Raw genomic sequence first — 17,270 nt, 5'->3', positions numbered from 1 at the left:
CAAATGTCCCTTAGGAACTGTAAAAGTAGTAAAACCTGTCACCAATTACCACCGTTGAACACTCTGCTTGACTTTAAGAGCAAGATGCAAGAAGACCATAATAGGCATAAAGTTGTTTAAAAAAAAAAAAAAAAAAAAAAAAAAGTAGTCTGATGGTTTATGTTTGTAAAGACGAGGCTTTATTTTGGAGGAATGGAAACCGGAAGTCTCCACTTCCTGTGTTACCTTGACGAAAAGTTCGACGTTACATGTCGCCCTGTTTAATGAAATACCGTCAGCATCAGTAACTACAAAAGTTATCACTGGAAATAGATAAATAAACGTTAGTACGTGCCCATGGGGGGTAAAAACAAACAGCGAACTAAAGGAAATGTTCGGGTAAGTTGCTGCCAGTTTCTGTAACGTAGCGTTGTAGGAGCTAAGACTGCTAGCGACCAACACTAGCACGAGCTAATGTAAACTTCAGGTCACCCGCTAACGCAGCGCGTGGCTCCGCTGGCTCAGCTGGTCCGTAACCACAAACGTTTACGTCTGCCTTATTACTGCTGCTGAATGTTCACAAGACCACACGCTTCTCTCCCGAAACTAGCCGTCCAGCAGCGGGCGAGCTGCCGAGGCGCTGACCCGGGAGGGTGGCGTCATCCCGGGGTTCGTGGGCTTCGGGTCAGCGGTCACGTCGGAGCTGAGCTACGTGCCAGCTGTCCACGGCGCAGAGGACATTGACAACCTAGTGGATGCTGATTTCCGCCTGGTGCTCAGGAAACTCTCCAAGAGGGATGTTGTGACGAGACTGAAAGTGAGTTTAACTTACACACACACACACACACACACACACACACACACAGTTCCACATAATACAAACAAAACCTCTTCAGAATCAAACATATAATCTACAAGTGCCATTGTAAACACATAAAACACACTTTTCTCTCCGAAATGCCACTTTAAATAATAGAAAATACTGTGTGAAAAACCTGATAAGCAATCTGTCATTGGATATGTTTTTTTGTTGTTGTTGTTATTGTTTGTTCCAGATGTGTTTATTGATTGTGTGTAATCTTCTCAGGCTGTGCAGGACTTTGGGTCCATGTGTCAGGAGCGGGATGCTGAAGAAGTAAAAGGGGTCCTACCATACTGGCCAAGGATTTACTGCAAGATATCAGTGGTGAGCTTGTCTTTCATCAGGCATTTGTGAAATTTCTTTTTCCGTATCTATTTTTCAAATTGTTTTTACATTGTGTAAATACTCCATCTTTAGTAAATAAATAATCCAACTTTCTCAACCTTCCTATCAAATAAAAGTAAAATACAATTATCGTTTTGTAATATCTCGGGAAAAAAGAGGCTGCCTAAAACCAGACTAGAGAGTTATTGTGTGTGAGTGCTGGATTTTGGTGTGTGTCTACATTAGAAAAATTTAGTTTTTTGGATTATGTCTGTCAGGATCACGACCGCCGCATCAGGGAGGCTACCCAGCAGGCCTTTGAGCAGCTGGTTCTAAAAGTGCGTCGCAGCTTGGCCCCCTTTCTGAAGAGCTTGATGGGCCACTGGATTCTGTCCCAGTGTGACACCTACTCACCTGCAGCCTCTGCTGCATGTCAGGCCTTCCAGGCTGCATTTTCACCCACCAAACAGCCCGAGGCTCTCAGCTTCTGCAAGGATGAGATCCTTAATGTGAGTAGTAGTGGTCGCTTTAGTGATGACAAGTGGATTTTTGATGTAATGTACCGAGCTAAATTTAACACGTTTTTTTTAATTTTTTATGTTTCAGGTCCTTCAAGATATTTTGTTAAAGGAAACCGCAGACACACTGAGTGACCCACAGTAAGTGAAGACTTTAGCTCTTTACAGCTTCTGTGTCCGACCATCTCAGTGTTGGCATAATGATGGTATACTTTTGTCAGTGTTTGCTGAGTCGCCGGTTCCCCCTGTTTTCTAGAAGTGTGACAGAGGAGGAGAGAGAATCCAAATATGTGCGCATGCTGACCAGTTCTTTGCTGGGGGTGAAGAGACTGCTCTCCCTGCTGCTGCAAAATGACAGAGAAGCCCTCGAGCAAAGACTATCACAACTCGTTAACTCTGCGAAGTTCTGGAAGTACAGCAAACACAAGACACCACAGGTACTAACACATGTAATTCGTGGCCTTATTTACCTGGTACGCATGTACAGTCCTGGATGAATTTGTTGGTACCTTTAACGGCTCATCAAAACAATGTTTCATTTTTATTCAAAAGTGATTGAATTCAAAGTAATTTTCTCATGTATACCTGCAGCCTTTGGTATGCCATAGAGTACAGCAAAGAAAGTGTGAAAAAAGATAAATTATTGGTTCTTCTACAAAGATTATTCAAAAATTCCCTCGATAGATTTAAAATAATTGGGTCGTAATGATTTTTTTTTAATGAACTGTTAAATTAGTATCAAACACACTTATGTTCGGTCTTGTTATCAGTCATTCAGCTTGTTTAAATGAAGAGAGGTGGTCACTCTGCTGTTTGGTATTATTGTGTGCACCACACTGAACAAAGCAAAGCAGGGAGCTGTCTGAGAAAATCAGAATGAAAATTCTATGCTAATAAATGCTATCGGACTCCAAGCAGCTTCATGTTCCTGGGACTACAGCTGCAAATATGAATAAGTTTAAGGTCCATCGGGCTGCACTCAAAACTACCCGAGTGCAGCTCCAAGAGGAAACTTGACCCCAGACTGAACAGAGGGATGGTGTGAACAGTACTCTTGTTATTGTCATGTTCACATGCGATGGCGAAATGTTAACAGAAAAAAAGCACGAGAAGTTAAGTCGCATCACATTTGTGCTGCCAAATACCACCTAATACACATGCTGTAATCTGTTGTAAAGATCTTTCAGTCATTGTTGCGTTGTGCTGCTCCACAGGTGAAAGGGGCGTTTTTTGAGATGATGTGCGCTCTGTGTGAGTTCACTCCAGGACTGGTCCAAGCTGAGGCAGCACGACTCTGTCCCGCTGTTCTCCTCAGTATTGATGACACAGATCCTGTAGTACTGCCTCCTGTGTGGGAAGCTGTTCTTCACGTTGTGTCTACAGTCCCGGTAAGCTTGTGTTTAAGGCGTGACCTCACGTATACAGTAATGCCAATTCTATTATGTTTGCTATAATGTTGTGGACTGTCCATGTTCTTACAGTAGAGTTGATAGGTAGTGCGCGGAGGAGTTATATTCACCAGCACGAGTACAGTCACCTGAGTGGATGTGTTTCATTCTTTTGTTGTGCTAATTAATGGTTAAATTGCATCTGATCTCTTGAGTTTCTGCTCCTCTTTCAGGACTGCTGGACACATGTGAATGCAAAGAAAGGCTTCTTACCTAAACTGTGGGCTCTATTAAAAGACGGTGGCAAAGGCATGGCTAAAGCACTCCACCCTAATCTGATGCCGCTCCTCAGCAAACTGCCCCGGCAGGTCACGGATCCAAACCTGGACTTCTACACAACCTTCTTCATGGCATTCATACAAGGGTAATTTCTTCATATACATGTGTGAGTGTGTGTGTGTGTGTGTGTGTGTGTGTGTGTGTGTGTGTGTGTGTGTATGTGTGTGTGCTTGGGCTGAGTGATAAATCACAATCACAATTATCATGTATAATGTTATCTTTTTAGAATTTTTGTTTTGGTTTTTTTTGGTCTGCGCAATTTTTTATTTCAATCTACGAAAATGTGTTATTAAAATTCATAGGTAATACGGATATTTTAAAATTTATTTTTACTGATGTAATGGGGAAAAGTGGAACACAGTTCTGCTCCGTGTAGTAATTTGTTTATTTTGTATTTGACTTTACGTCCATTGTTTTATATCCTGAGACATTTTGATATCAAATAATACATGTCTAGGTCTCGTATATGATATTTCTTGCATCACACTGTTTAACTTTAAACGTGTCCGTATTCGCCTCAGTCTGTCTAGTGAGCGTGCAGTGACCAGCCCATCAGAAAGTGCCGTTATAGTGACATCATTTGTTGAGTGCTTGCGGTACGTCGTACTTCACAATACAGAACAAGAAGAGGACCATGGGAAAATAAGGACCATGCTTATCTCACAGCAGGTGGGACCACACAGTCTTGCATACTTTTCCCATCGTGTCAAATCTGCTGAAGTCCAGATTTTTCCTGACGTTCTCTTCTCTTTTTGCAGCTCCTGCCTTTACTAGAAATGGCTCTGAGAAATCCCTCCCTTCAGAATGGTCCTCTTTTCCTTTTGGTCACCGAAACACTCATTTCCTGGGAGAGGAGGGCCGGTTTACACGGTGACGGCGAAGCAAATGACAGCAAGGATGTTTTTCAAAGACTTCTAGCAGACATCTGGGAGGACCTCGGTCTTCTGTTTGTGCGTTACGTCGACAGCGAGGAGGCAGATCCACAGGCTTTGGAAGGAGTAGCCACCTTGCTGGAGGTGAGTTTACTTCCAGACATGTTCCCTATTGAAATTTCAATTTTGACACTTAAGGATACAACAGATCAATATTTCTGTCGGAGCAATTTACATTTGAAAAAAGCGGCCAAAGTTCAGCTGAGGAAATGACGCCTAAATAAATGAATTCTCTCCCGTATTTCTGCAGGTGATGCGTTACCCGCAGAGAGTAAAGAAAAAGCACGTCCAGAAGAAGAAATCTGTCAGGATGTGTTTCTCAAAGCCAGAAGATGATGAGAAAACTGGAGTTGAGGGGGATGAAGTTGAGAAGCCTGTGCAGACCGTGTCAGGGCTCATGAATGAGAAAGCATTTGAGTCCCTACAGACGCAGCATTTTGAAGAAGTGGTGTGCCAGCTGGCACAGCTGTGTCTGGTGCATGTGAATGAGAAAAACTCAGAAAGACATCTTGTTTTCCTCTCCCTTCTGCTGCGGTCTTTCCACACACCCAGGGTCTTCAGTGTGAGTCACACTCTACAAATTACAGATTAGTGTATTTTGATGTCAGTCGTTTCTTCTTTGTTAAGCATTCTTGAGTTTTAGCCGTTCTGGTCAACTAATCTATATTCGTGTTTTAACACCCCATCAAGTTGTCTTTATATCTGTGAAACATATTGGTCTTGACCATGAAAAAACACTGCTATGGCCTTTTAGGTTCACGTTTTTTTAACGAACCTTTCAATTCCCTGATGCTATAAATGTTTTTCCTGAACTGTGCTCGTCTTAGACGTTGGTTGAACTGGACAATAAAATAACGACGGACGGTACGGAGAAGGACGAAACGACCACGAAAAATCCAGCAATGCAGTTCCTGCTGGAGCGGGTGGTGGCGTGGCTGGCTGAGAAGGAGCGCAGGGACACTGAGCATCTGGTGGAGATGGTCTTCAGCTCCCTCCACTGCTGCAGCCGACAGGAGACCACGCGCATCCTCAACCACATCACCACGGTAATATTAGATGTAGACGTCGCAGAGTTCATGTATCATATCATATTGATTTGTTGTAGATTCAACTCCAACTGAGCTGCTGTTACTTTATTGACATTCACTCTTCTCACTCTGCTTTCAAGATGGGCTTACAGTGGGGAATTGTCCTGCAAATTATACAGAGGGTATGTGTCATTCACTTTGCATTGATTTTTTTGTTTTTGTTTTGACCAATGCGTGTTACCTACTTGGAACAATGTACATCGTTAGAAACGTCCGTGCTGTGCTGCTCTCCGTTCTGTCAGGCATGTACAGATCCTGAGACTCTTCAGAGCTGCACTGATTGGCTGAAAGGTTCAGTTCTGGGTGAACGGCTCCTGGGATTGACAGAGGAGTTGTGCAAGGTGGGCAGCAGCTCACGGGGTTCCACCTCTGCAACAAGCAGCCACAGTTGGACGCTTATCAGCCTGGTCCTCTCTCAGCACCACAACAACGGTGAGCAAAAACACGCTCACACCAGGAAAGCGCTTTTTTGGTTGTTTTTTTTTTCACAACGCGTGTACGTTTTCTTCTCGGCAACCAAACTGTATAATCACTATTTTCATCTGTTCTACATTGCGCAGAGTCTCTGATAGGCGAGGTGTACATGGAGAAGATCTTGGAGAAGCTCCATGCCACTCTGTCTGAGACCAAGAGTCTGTCCGACGCGGGCAACATGGAGCCGCTCATCTCCTTCATCTGTGACGTGGCCTCCACTTTCTTCTCTTCTGTACAAGACTGTCTTCTACTACTCTCTGCTGAGGAGCTGTTGCTGACCGTCTTCCAGCTCACTGCCCAAGATCAAACGCACACTCACCTGTCTGGTGAGTACTCGTGCATTGTACAAACATATGTATTTGTCAGGTGAGATAAATAACTAATTTGTGTTGATATGGCTTTGAAAGACTCTCTTCTAGAAAAGCTGAAGAAAGTGTGTGTAGCTGGGGTCCACTCACTGGTCCAACACTGTGAATATGAGGTCACAGAAGGTGGTTTCCTGCATAGTGCAGCTGTTTGGGTGATGAATCAACTACTCACCGTTTCTCTGGATATTAAAGGGTAATTAACATCCTGCTCTGATGTTTAAAAATGGTATAAAAAAAAAAGAAGTGGATTTGACAGTAAACCTTTCCCAAGATATGGTTCGTTGTGTCTGAATCGGTGCAGCAATATCTTAAAGCTTTGTTGAAGTCAGATCGAATGTTCTTTTTTTAGTTTACAGGTTCTGGTTGTGGCTGTGCAAAGCGTCGTGGAGACGATCAATTCTGCCTGCGATCGAGCCTCTTCCATCCTCATCCAGTTCTCCACCCTCTTGATGCCCAGCCAGCCTGAATGGACAAGAATCAGACAGGCTTTACCTCCTCAGGTCAGCTGGCCAACACCTCATCCTTACTCTTGGAAAATTCAGGTGCGATCATACATTAAATCCTGCTCACCAAACATTTGACTTTGCATTGTTCTTTCTCTTTTTTTTTTTCTTCCTGTCGTCAGTGGATCAAAACACCTTTACTCTCCGGCCGTCACAGAGGAGTGTGCAAAAAACCCTCAATGGACATGTGGAAGTTTAGGGAGTCAAACAGGCTGCCAGCCCACCTATGTGCCTGTGCCCTATTGGGTCAGGTGGCCCAGACCGTTGCATTCATACCTTGTGGCCAAAAGGAGGCAGTGTGTCCATTACCCCTTACAGATCTCAAGTACACGGGTACATACATGGGACACATGAACTATATCCTTCTCTCACCTTTGTGTGTTTTACTTTTTATATGTGCACTTTAATGTGTATTTTTTTCTCTCTCAACAATCTTTGATGCTGTTTAATAATGTTTTGGCATGGCATGTTTTGTATGTCAGTTTCAGAACTGCTGTATGCACTGCAGTGGTGTAAGGAAGTAAAGTACAGCCCAATGATGGTGTCGGCCTATCACAACCTGCTGACTCACTGGGGGCTGGCAGACGGACTCCACAACCAGGTTCCAATGAAAACCCTGCTAGAGACTCTCTACTCAAGGTGAGGTTCACTCATATTCATTTAGTACTTGGAAGAGTAAGCACAAATAAACGTAATAAGATCAGAAGATTTAATAATATTCCTGATGAACAGAGCTCCAACTTGTCTGGATCTGCAGAGACATAAAAGACATGGGTTTGGTTTTAATTCATTGGACTATGCTTTACCTGGCAATTAATAACAACAAATTTACTACCAAAAACTGGAAGATTATACATTTGTCAGCTTCTGAAGGAACACTTCAGCAGAAGTCATCAGCTGTATGTTATAGTCTCATGTGTAACTTCCCCAGCAGTAATTTAGGACAATAGTCACTGAATGTACGGTGTTTCACTTTGTTACCCTTTAGGGCAGTGACAGACGGAGGTCTGTGGTCTCTGACTCTAGACAACTACATCCACACTAATGTCTCAGCAGCCACTCGCTGTGCTGCTGTGAGGAAGCTTTACAGTAGTGCAAACAGGTCAGTAATTTGAATTCATAGTATTGGAAGCTGTTATGTGATCACTCTGGCCTCGGTGTTGGGAACTGAAAATGGCCTGTGTTTGATCAGTTTGTTCCCAGTGTCTCAGAGCAAACTGAGCACGCTCCAGGTGCTCTGTCCGGCAATGGAAGACGAAGACAGAGAGACTCTCGTAGCTCTGGCTACTGCTGGATTAATCAACTGGCAAGAGGATGACAGTGAGAATAACCACTTAAACACACACACACACACACATACACACACACACACACACACACACACACACACACACACACACACACACACACACACACAAATACATACATGGACATTTTGGACTTAAGTAAGCAAATAATAATGTCGTGCTGTGTGTCGCAGATGTGTACGGGTGTCTGGCAGTGCTGCTGTGCTGTCTGAAGGCCAACACACAAGTAGAGGATGAGTTTGTACAGGCGGTCCTGGCCACTGTGATGGAATGGAGGAACAGCCAAGAGGACTGGTTCCTGTTTGGGAGGTAACGTAATCACACACACCATTAATTTGATCTTTGGAAGTCTATACTTTTTTAGACATTAAAACAAAAAAAAAAACAACAACAACAAAAAAAAATCATTTCAGCGACCTGTCGAAAGCAACTGCAGAACAGTTGAACCTTTGTGTGGAGATGATGCGTTTCCTGTCCTGGCTGGTGACTCATTGTCCGACAGTTCTCGGGGGAAACCAGTGGGACTTCTTGCTCTGTTCTATGTTGGCGTGGTTGGAGGTGAGACATATCTCGTACGTATTATGCTGCTCAGTGACTTTGAGGTCAGAGGCCAGAGTTTACTACAGAGCTGGCAGTGTGGATGATTACTGTCCCGAACTCTGGTGTTTAAACTGTCCTTTCTATTCTTCTCCGTTTCCCCCACAATAAGTTATTGTTTAAAATACAACTTTGTCCACTTTATTGCCGATTGTTCTTCATTTGTAGCTCTGCACTGCTGTTTCCTCACCTCTTTGACTTTATTTGCTGGCTCCCAATCTCAGACGGCCAGTGAGAATGTGAGCAGTCTGTGGAACCCATGGGTGCAGCTGTTTGTGTGTGAGAACGCTGCATTAATAGTGAAGCTGAACCAGTTCTTCACGTCACCTCCGTCCGATGTGCTGGAGAAGCTGCCATCAGAATTGGCTGGCGAATGGACAGATTTCTTCATCGAGGGAATCTACAACCTGCTGTTACCGCTGCCTGTCCATATCACAGGTGTGTGTCAGTTTTATTATTATTAGGATGTTATGATGTCCGGAAATTAAGTCTGTCCTAAAAAAATAAAAATAAATCAGACACCCAAACCTACCTACTTTTCATTCCTCCATGCCGGCAGCAACCCCGTGACTCGAAGCGTGATGTCCTCGTGTTGTCCATCTGTCTGTCCGTCCCATTCTCGTGAATGCAATATCTCAGGCATGCCCCGAGTTCATTTCTTCAGATGTGCTGCAAAGATTTTAGTGGTCAAAGGTCACTGTGATCTTTCAGCTCCAGAATTAATACACTAATTATGACAACATTTTACTCAAATGTCTAAAAGGATAAAATGATGACATTTTACGTCCAAAATGTGAAAGATGAACTTCACTGTGACATGCTATATTACAATACAAACAATGTATCACGATTCTTGGAATATAATGTTAAGATTACCACTTTGTGGTCAGAATCAGCTTTATTGGTCAAGCGTGTGAACACATACAAAGATTTTTCCTATGTTTTTTTTTTTTGTTTCTGTCCATACATTTACGAATGAATACAGATGACATGCATCAGAACATATATTTAATTTTATCTCTAAATAAAAAATCATAGCTGTAAACTACAACTTGACTGGATGAGAGGCATAAAATCGCAAGGCAGTAATTGTAGGTTTTGTGTATGTAAATTTATGGATACAATATTACTAGGTCTATATTTAGTTCTTTTTTTTTTTTCTCAGTTCCTTTGATCTTTACTTATTTATTCCTTGGGTGTGTGTGTGTGTGTATATATATATATATATACAAAAAAAACATTTCATTCGATTGTATGGCACTGAAATTATGTTCACACATTTTGAATCTGTCCCAAACTTGTCATTATCGTATAGAAGTTAAGGCAATTTTATGCAAGTACTGTACGTAGGATTCCTGATTTCATACGTTGCAGCGCTTGTGTTTGTTGTCTCGTTTCAGATGCCTTCACCGAACCAGACGACCCCGTGTTCCCTCTGGCGGTGCTGCAGTCGGTCGGTGTTGCTCTGACATATGTGCCAGTGCAGCAGCTGAATCAAAACTGCCTGCCATCACGGTTCATCGCGGACCAAAAGACCAACCTGCCAGAGCCCCTCCAGACGCTCCTCAACACTTTGTGCCCTCTGCTGCTGTTCAAGGCCAGACCTCTGCAGATCACCGTCTACCACCTGTTGGAAAAGTAAGGTCTTTGTTTGAGGGTGTTTATTAGTGGGTAACTTTCCCTAAATTAAACAGGGGGGAAAAAAAAAAAAAATCGCTTTCGCTTTGTGTCGTTAAAGTTTTCTACCCGTTCTGAGATCTTAAGCATCCTGCGGGGAAGTTTTGAACTTGACACCTCACGCTTTACCACAAACGATTGAACACACTTGCTTGTTGTCAACGCAGGGTCATGCCTCAGCTGCCCGAGTGTGATGGAGAAGGAGACAACAATAAGTCTGATGACGATAGAGATGAGCCATGTCTGTAAGTTAGTGGGGGGATGTGGGTTTTATAAACGTGGAAGTTACTGGTTTCTCCGCATTGCATCATTTACGGTCTTACAGGACAAGATATGAAATATTTGTGGACTTGGTGAGGGCAACATTTTTTTTTTAAATGATTCTCACAGTTGCATTTGTGTGCTCAGTTCTCCTCCAGCTTCTCTAATGGCCGTCCTGTCGACCTGTGAAGAGCTGTGCGATAGTATCCTGGCGGGGGTTCAGGTGGGAGAGTTTGCTGTGGTGCAGCCTCTCAGTGTGGAGTACTCCTGCATCCTGGGATACCTGCTGGCCTGGAAACTGCTTCTCACTTTTTTCAAGTCCTCACCCTCCCATGTGAGTGATATGATAAGTCCTGGCATCACATCATCACATGTTTGGATCTCATCAACCGTTTTTTTTTTTTTTTTAAACTTTAGTTTTAATTTTTTAGTTGTAAACAAGGAAGCCGATTTGTACGTTTCGCGGTGATCGAAGTATTGACTGCCCTTCTGCTGTGTTTCAGCTGCGTGCCCATTATGCCCAGCATCTTAAGAGAAGCTGCTCCCTGAACAAGCTCCTCCTCCACCTCTTTAAACTGATGCCCGAGAACCCGGTCTACCCAGGCCAGGGAGCGGAGACCAGGGAGACTAAAACCTTCTTCACAGAGAGCCTTTCTCCGGCTGTTGACAGTAAGTCAAGCAGCACGGCCGCACGTCTTCTGTACTGTGAGACGTCAAACAAGCCTAAACTTCCCTCTCCCGCGTTTTCTTTTCTGCAGAGACGGACAGCGTCGAGTGGGAGCTCCCTCACCTGGCTTGCAGTGTGTACTACAGCACAGTGCAGGACTTGCCTGCCATGGTGAGGCTGTGGTGGAACAGCCAGGAGAAGAGAGTGAGCGCAGCTGCAGAGAAGTTCACAATAAAATACGTCAGTCCTGTTCTCTCAGCCCAGGAGATCTCATCTGTCCACACCAGCACTCAGATGTTTGACAGCATGACTGTAAGTCAGAAAATACATTGCTCTGTGTGTAACTACAACTTTTACTAGTCTTGGCTTGCTGTCAAATACCTGCAGACTGTGAACCGCAACATCTCCACTTAAGACCTTAAAATGTCAAAAATTAGTTGAAGCAGCCAGATCCTTCCTGCAGAAATGGAAGATGGTGGGTTGAGCTGTTTGCCAAATTGAGTTTTCTTAATTAGAGAGGGTTATTGACTTTAGAGAGCTATAATTTTTGCACTTATTCAGTATAAGACTGACTAAATATACATTGGCAGCAGTTTCAAAGTTTCCGTTGTTTTGCACGGTTGTAGACTTCTTGACAGTAATGCATTCTTTTAATGTCGTTTGTCTTAAATGACAGCGTGTCTACAGTTTACAGCCCAGATGTGCAACTTTTCTGCCCAAGCTGTTAAGCCTTTGTGTTTTTTTTATTTTTTTTTTATTTCTCCTTTGCAGTTATTTAACCCTTGAGAACCTTTTATCTTGTGGTAAATTTGCATTTAGTAGGAACAAATCCTGCGGTGCAACACCTGCCTTTCATTTGAGGATGATGCCTTCAGTTGGAGTGGGATCCTGTCATTGAAATGTGCAGCGGGTGCTTGGCTTTTTGACTGAAAAACCTCCAATGACAGCGGTGAATTTATTTATTTATCTTGCTGCTCCAGGTCAAGGCCCGCTCGGCAGCACGGGAGGTGATTGCTACCTATTCTGTGGATGATATCTTCATTGAGTTGGTGATTCAGCTCCCACAGAACTACCCTCTGGGCTCCATCACTGTAGAGAGCGGGAGGCGCGTGGGCGTCGCCGTACAGCAGTGGAGGAACTGGATGCTGCAGCTGAGCACCTACCTCACACATCAGGTAGAGACACAAATAACGGATTTAAATGTGTACTGAGTGGGGACTGTTCTTCAGCCTGGAGGAAGGTTATAAGCCTGCCAGTTAAGTTGATGCTCAGCAATACAGGCCAAGGCAGCTGTGGAGATGCTTTCTTTTTAGGGATCAGAATAGAAAACGAGCACGAAACTACTGAGAAAACGGTGTGTCTGTGTCCAGAATGGCAGCATAATGGAGGGCCTGGCTCTGTGGAAGAACAATGTGGACAAGCGTTTCGAGGGAATAGAGGACTGTATGATCTGCTTCTCTGTTATCCACGGCTCCAACTACTCCCTGCCAAAGAAGGCTTGCCGGACCTGCAAAAAAAAATTCCACTCGGCATGTTTGGTGAGTTATGCACATGTGCATGATCGCCAGATGTTAAAACTATCATACTGATATACTTTGAGTCTATTTTTTCTAATCTTTGTTATCATCATAACGGAGAAAGTTTGTTTGTGTACGAGGTACACAGTGCGATGATGTTTGTTTCCCCTCTTTCTGCAGTACAAATGGTTCACCTCCAGCAACAAGTCCACCTGCCCACTGTGCCGAGAGACCTTCTTTTAACACACCCTCTGTACATCAACCAGGACTGCATTGTTCACGACTACGCCGAGAAGCTTATTATAGAACGTATCTACATTGAAGCATAATTTATCAGACCACGGAAATGTGCAAGGCATTGTTTAGTTCAGAAAATCTTGTTGAGGACGAAACTAAAGTAAAGCAGCATCTAGAGACGATTTTAATTGGGCAGTGTGTGTGACAGTATTCAGTTGTGTTTATAGCAGTGCTTCACTGTAGTGCGTATGCCCAGGGTCAGCAGCTTCCTGCTGATGTTGTCATTTTTTATACTTTTTTTTGGGGGGGCTTAATTTTTTATCATTTGAAACACGTGTGCTTCAGTCGTTAAAGAAGCGACCTGTTGAAATTTGTCATTTTCCAAAGAAAACAAAATTGTAATGCCAACAGCACGGTTCACCAATATTTCCTAATATTTAGGAGTGTAAACAGATTATGTCTGGTTAGTGACATACATTTCATCTATGAAAAGCAGGAAAGAGGACTTGTGTGGGTTTTTAATATCAAAATGTTATTAACAGCTTCACAGACATCAAAACCTAATAATATGTGTCTTAATCTGTGCCCACAAACGGCTGTAAATGATGCTGGAAAGTAAATTAATTCCAACTCGATGAAATGGGTCTTTTGATTCAACAGAACGTGGGTAAAAAAATATCACAAACACAGAAAAAAGTAGAAAAAAACCTTCCACGTAGAAAGTCATTTGTTGTTGAAGTGAGTGCTTGAACTTTCGTGCATGCTGTACATCGCTTAAACATTTGTAAAGATCTGAATGTGATAGACTACAGCGAGCAATGTCAAAGCTTTATGTGTTAGGATCAATGGTCTGTTATGAGTTTGTAATGGCTTTGTAAAGCAACACAAAAGGCTGCTCTTGAAGCCTTACAGGACGGATTACAGAACCACAGCGGGTGCGCACATTTTCCTGAAGACGCGAGTTGTTAAATACCGAATGCAGGAATTTATAAACGTGACAAAAACTGCCCTTGTTTAGTTACCAGCATTTTTATGTGACTTTGACTGTCATACTAAACTTTTGCTGATCTGGAATCCTTGATGGGTGGAGATGTGATTGGCCATTCCTCCTGGAAAATCCACAGTTTCAGATGCCACACTTGCTTGTGTGCCTAGTAAAGTAAAAATATAAATAAAATGCTTTTTATGAAGTTAAATCAGGATAAAAGTAGTCTGTGAAGATTCTCAGTAATCTAGATCATGGTCAATAGAACTGTTATGCAAAGGAACCTATTCATACATGTCTATAAGACTCACTTGATGACCAGATGGGTCTTGGATTACCTCGACTCTCAAGGTGTTAACGACGACACAAGAGGGACCACTCCAGTAAATTAGAACCAGGCTGGGGGGGTCAGTTGAGGCACCTATGTGTGTTCGAAGGGGGTGGACTGCTGCAAACAATACAAAATAATGTCAAGGACCATGTAACAGTGATTGTAACTCAAAGAAATTCACAAGGCACAAAAGCAGATAATAAAATCCTCCCAGCATACATTTATTTTCTCTATTATTTCACTACAATTCTCTGGCACGGTTCATCACGGGGAGAAAGAAATCTCGAATTCTGACGATACAAATCAAACACTGAAAATTCATAGCGGTTGTCGCTAGTATTGCTGAAGTCGATTACACGGTATCCTTGGGACTATATTTGCAGTTCCCGCAAACGACCGAATAACGCCATTCCAGTGGGACGACGTCAATAACGTACATTTCTTTTACAACCAGCTGAACCAAAATCCAACCACTGGTTTCTTAAATGACTGTGCAGTGACAATTTATTTTCTGTACGTCCAACAACGGAGCAGCGTTTCCTCGACATTTCGTTGTTATTGCAGCTCGCCAGCTCCGAGACGGTTTTCCTGTTCGGCGAAGTCCTGCTCGGCCGTGTGTGGGCGGTGAGGAGGGCGGAGTTATTATAGTTTCGGACTTCCGTGGCACAAGTATTGCTATTAATGTATGAATGAGTTTGCTAATCGTTTTGACACTTTCACAGAGTCTATCTTGCACCCACGCCCTCTTTTCTAAGTAAATGGCAAAGGAAAGTTGAATTTATTCAATACGGGGCCTTTAAAGTCAACCTAAATAAAGGCCAGGCGCTTTTATGAATTGTTATGTTGACCTGAGCCTCCAGTTGCAGTCCTGTTACTGCCATACAAGTATTACTGTAAGTTAACCTGTGCTAGTTTCCAAGAAAAGATTGTAATTAGCCTCAGCGTGTGACTGCTGCACCAGTCTCCCAAGCTCATTTATCTCGGGTCCACCTCCTCCTCATCTTGAATAATTTATCTTTTTAATGGAGGCTCGCTCTCATCACAGTTGTTCCTATGGAATTAATTATGACAGATTAAGCATGATCAATGAATTAATCCCGATCATTTGGTCTGCTGTCTGTGAGTGTGTGCGTTTGTAATTCATTATTGCGGTCAAGATTTATCAATACATACAGCCAGCATCCATCATCATCTGCCCTTGACCTTTTTAATAGCCATTGATCTGTTTGCCAGGCATAAATATTTATGGTGAAACCCCCCCTCCCCCCCCTCTCCCCATCTCCCCCCTCTCTCTCTCTTGAGTTTTGACAGAAACACAGACAGCCTCAAATCTTGCTCATTATCTGCTTGATTAAGCAGTGGTGCAAATGTTATGAACTACAGTACAGCCCTGTGTGCATACTCATAAAATAGGTCAATCCTTACCACAAGATGGCAGTATTATCACAAAGACTGGCTGACGCCGTTGAGTTAAAACTACTATTTGAAGAAATGTGTGCATATTAACCTGGAAGAAAAGGAACTACTGTTTTGGACCATCTAGGGAGATTGAATTACCTACAAGGATCAAGGTGTTTTTTTTATTGTTTTTTTTTTTTTATTGTCTCATGTTGTTATTCAGTCAAATAGTTTTTCATTTCATCCAAATAATTAGTTTGAAATTTACAAAGGGAATTAGCAAGGGATCCCACAGGGACTATTACGGTACCATCTTTAATTACTCAAATGAATTTGATGAATAAATTCACTCACAATAGTGGGAACTATCGGATATGACAGTTGGAGAGCAAGGTTAAATGTTGCTAATATACCCGTTTACGTGACTGGGAAGCGAGAGAAAGACGGGAGACAATAGATCAGATGCCACATGTGTCTCCTTTCTTCATACTGAAAGTGCTTGAGATGCCGTCCATGGATTCGCGATCACTGACCCACGTGCACGAAACCGCTGCACTAATCAGCAGCCATCCTGTCTACGACCGGTCAGTTCAGTGGCCTTTCTTGGCCTTCGAGGCCGGATTGGTGCAAACTTGGTTACTTCATAATTAGCCAGGCCTAGTTAGCTCGCATTTAGCTCTCCCTGACCCATTTGTTAACCTGTTAGCATTCCAAACCATTGGTAGGAGGTTGGTCCCACCCTAGTCGCGCCACTCGGCAACACTGAAGGCAACTGCTCAGCTCTGGAAATGGCTTTGAATTAGTCGGTGTGTGTGTGTGTGTGTGTGTGTGTGCGTGTGTGTGTGTGTGCGCGTGTGTTTAGTGCACGTACAAGCACCTGTGCCTGTCAGTACAACTCTGCTGATATTAGATCTGTTGAAATGAATCCCACGCAGTCATTTTGTTTGCCTCACCTCCTCTATCTCTCTGTCTCTCTCCCATGTCCCTCATCATACAGCAAATATGAAATTACACACAGCATATAATCAATATCGGAATTTGAATGTAATCCTGGGGATTTATCAGGTTCATTTATCCCAAACCAAAGCAGGGAACCTCACAATCGGGGCAATTTCCTCAACTGCATTCGACTCGTGTGCAAAATGATCAATTTGATCAACATTTGCAGTTTATAATGAAGGTAATAAACAATGATTATTGACCTCAGTCTATCGGCTCGTAGACATGCATTTGTATTAGTCATTACAGCTGGGAAAGGCTGTCTGCTCTGCCACAGTTTAAATCTACTGTTATTACTCTCATCACGTACAGGCCTTTTATAGATTTCTATTGCTGCTGCCGTGTTACCGCAGTAGTGGAGGACACCAAAGACCAGGTGACTGAATGCGCTGCTTTCAAAAGACTCCGGCTGCGATTCAGGACAACAACGAATAGATTTAAAGAGAAAATGTTAAGACTAAAACGATGAAAAAGAGCAAGAAAATCAAGAATGCACACAATGTAGCATGTTGTCACTGC

General features: G+C 43.0%; 1 protein-coding gene across 1 annotated transcript; it reads left to right on the top strand.

Moving 5' to 3' along the window:
* The first annotated feature begins 231 nt into the window (after nucleotides 1-231).
* ltn1 (listerin E3 ubiquitin protein ligase 1) lies at nucleotides 232-14,570 on the top strand. The gene is made up of 32 exons (XM_069146369.1): nucleotides 232-378; nucleotides 590-796; nucleotides 1,067-1,165; nucleotides 1,444-1,674; nucleotides 1,772-1,824; nucleotides 1,940-2,120; nucleotides 2,898-3,071; nucleotides 3,305-3,495; nucleotides 3,932-4,079; nucleotides 4,169-4,426; nucleotides 4,593-4,904; nucleotides 5,170-5,388; nucleotides 5,511-5,552; nucleotides 5,673-5,862; nucleotides 5,991-6,230; nucleotides 6,312-6,465; nucleotides 6,622-6,772; nucleotides 6,898-7,108; nucleotides 7,258-7,414; nucleotides 7,764-7,877; nucleotides 7,968-8,095; nucleotides 8,256-8,391; nucleotides 8,496-8,640; nucleotides 8,904-9,117; nucleotides 10,080-10,317; nucleotides 10,524-10,601; nucleotides 10,765-10,951; nucleotides 11,121-11,286; nucleotides 11,376-11,596; nucleotides 12,265-12,459; nucleotides 12,655-12,822; nucleotides 12,982-14,570. The coding sequence occupies exons 1-32, from the start codon at nucleotides 337-339 to the stop codon at nucleotides 13,042-13,044; spliced, it is 5,313 nt and encodes a 1,770-aa protein (XP_069002470.1). The 5' UTR covers nucleotides 232-336; the 3' UTR covers nucleotides 13,045-14,570.
* The last annotated feature ends 2,700 nt before the right edge of the window (nucleotides 14,571-17,270 follow it).

Source organism: Embiotoca jacksoni, unplaced genomic scaffold (genome assembly GCF_022577435.1).
Source record: "Embiotoca jacksoni isolate LCO1_2020_lvr unplaced genomic scaffold, fEmbJac1.0.p SCAF_13, whole genome shotgun sequence".
NCBI lineage: Eukaryota > Metazoa > Chordata > Actinopteri > Embiotocidae > Embiotoca > Embiotoca jacksoni.
The sequence above is the reverse complement of the archived record's forward strand: the minus strand, read 5'-3'. Positions and strand labels throughout refer to the sequence as shown.

Coding starts and splice junctions, on each gene's coding strand:
- ltn1 (XM_069146369.1), top strand. CDS start 337: ATGGGGGGTAAAAACAAACAGCGAACTAAAGGAAATGTTCGG. Junction 2,121..2,897: donor GCAAACACAAGACACCACAG/GTACTAACACAT, acceptor GCTGCTCCACAG/GTGAAAGGGGCGTTTTTTGA. Junction 9,118..10,079: donor GCTGCCTGTCCATATCACAG/GTGTGTGTCAGT, acceptor GTCTCGTTTCAG/ATGCCTTCACCGAACCAGAC.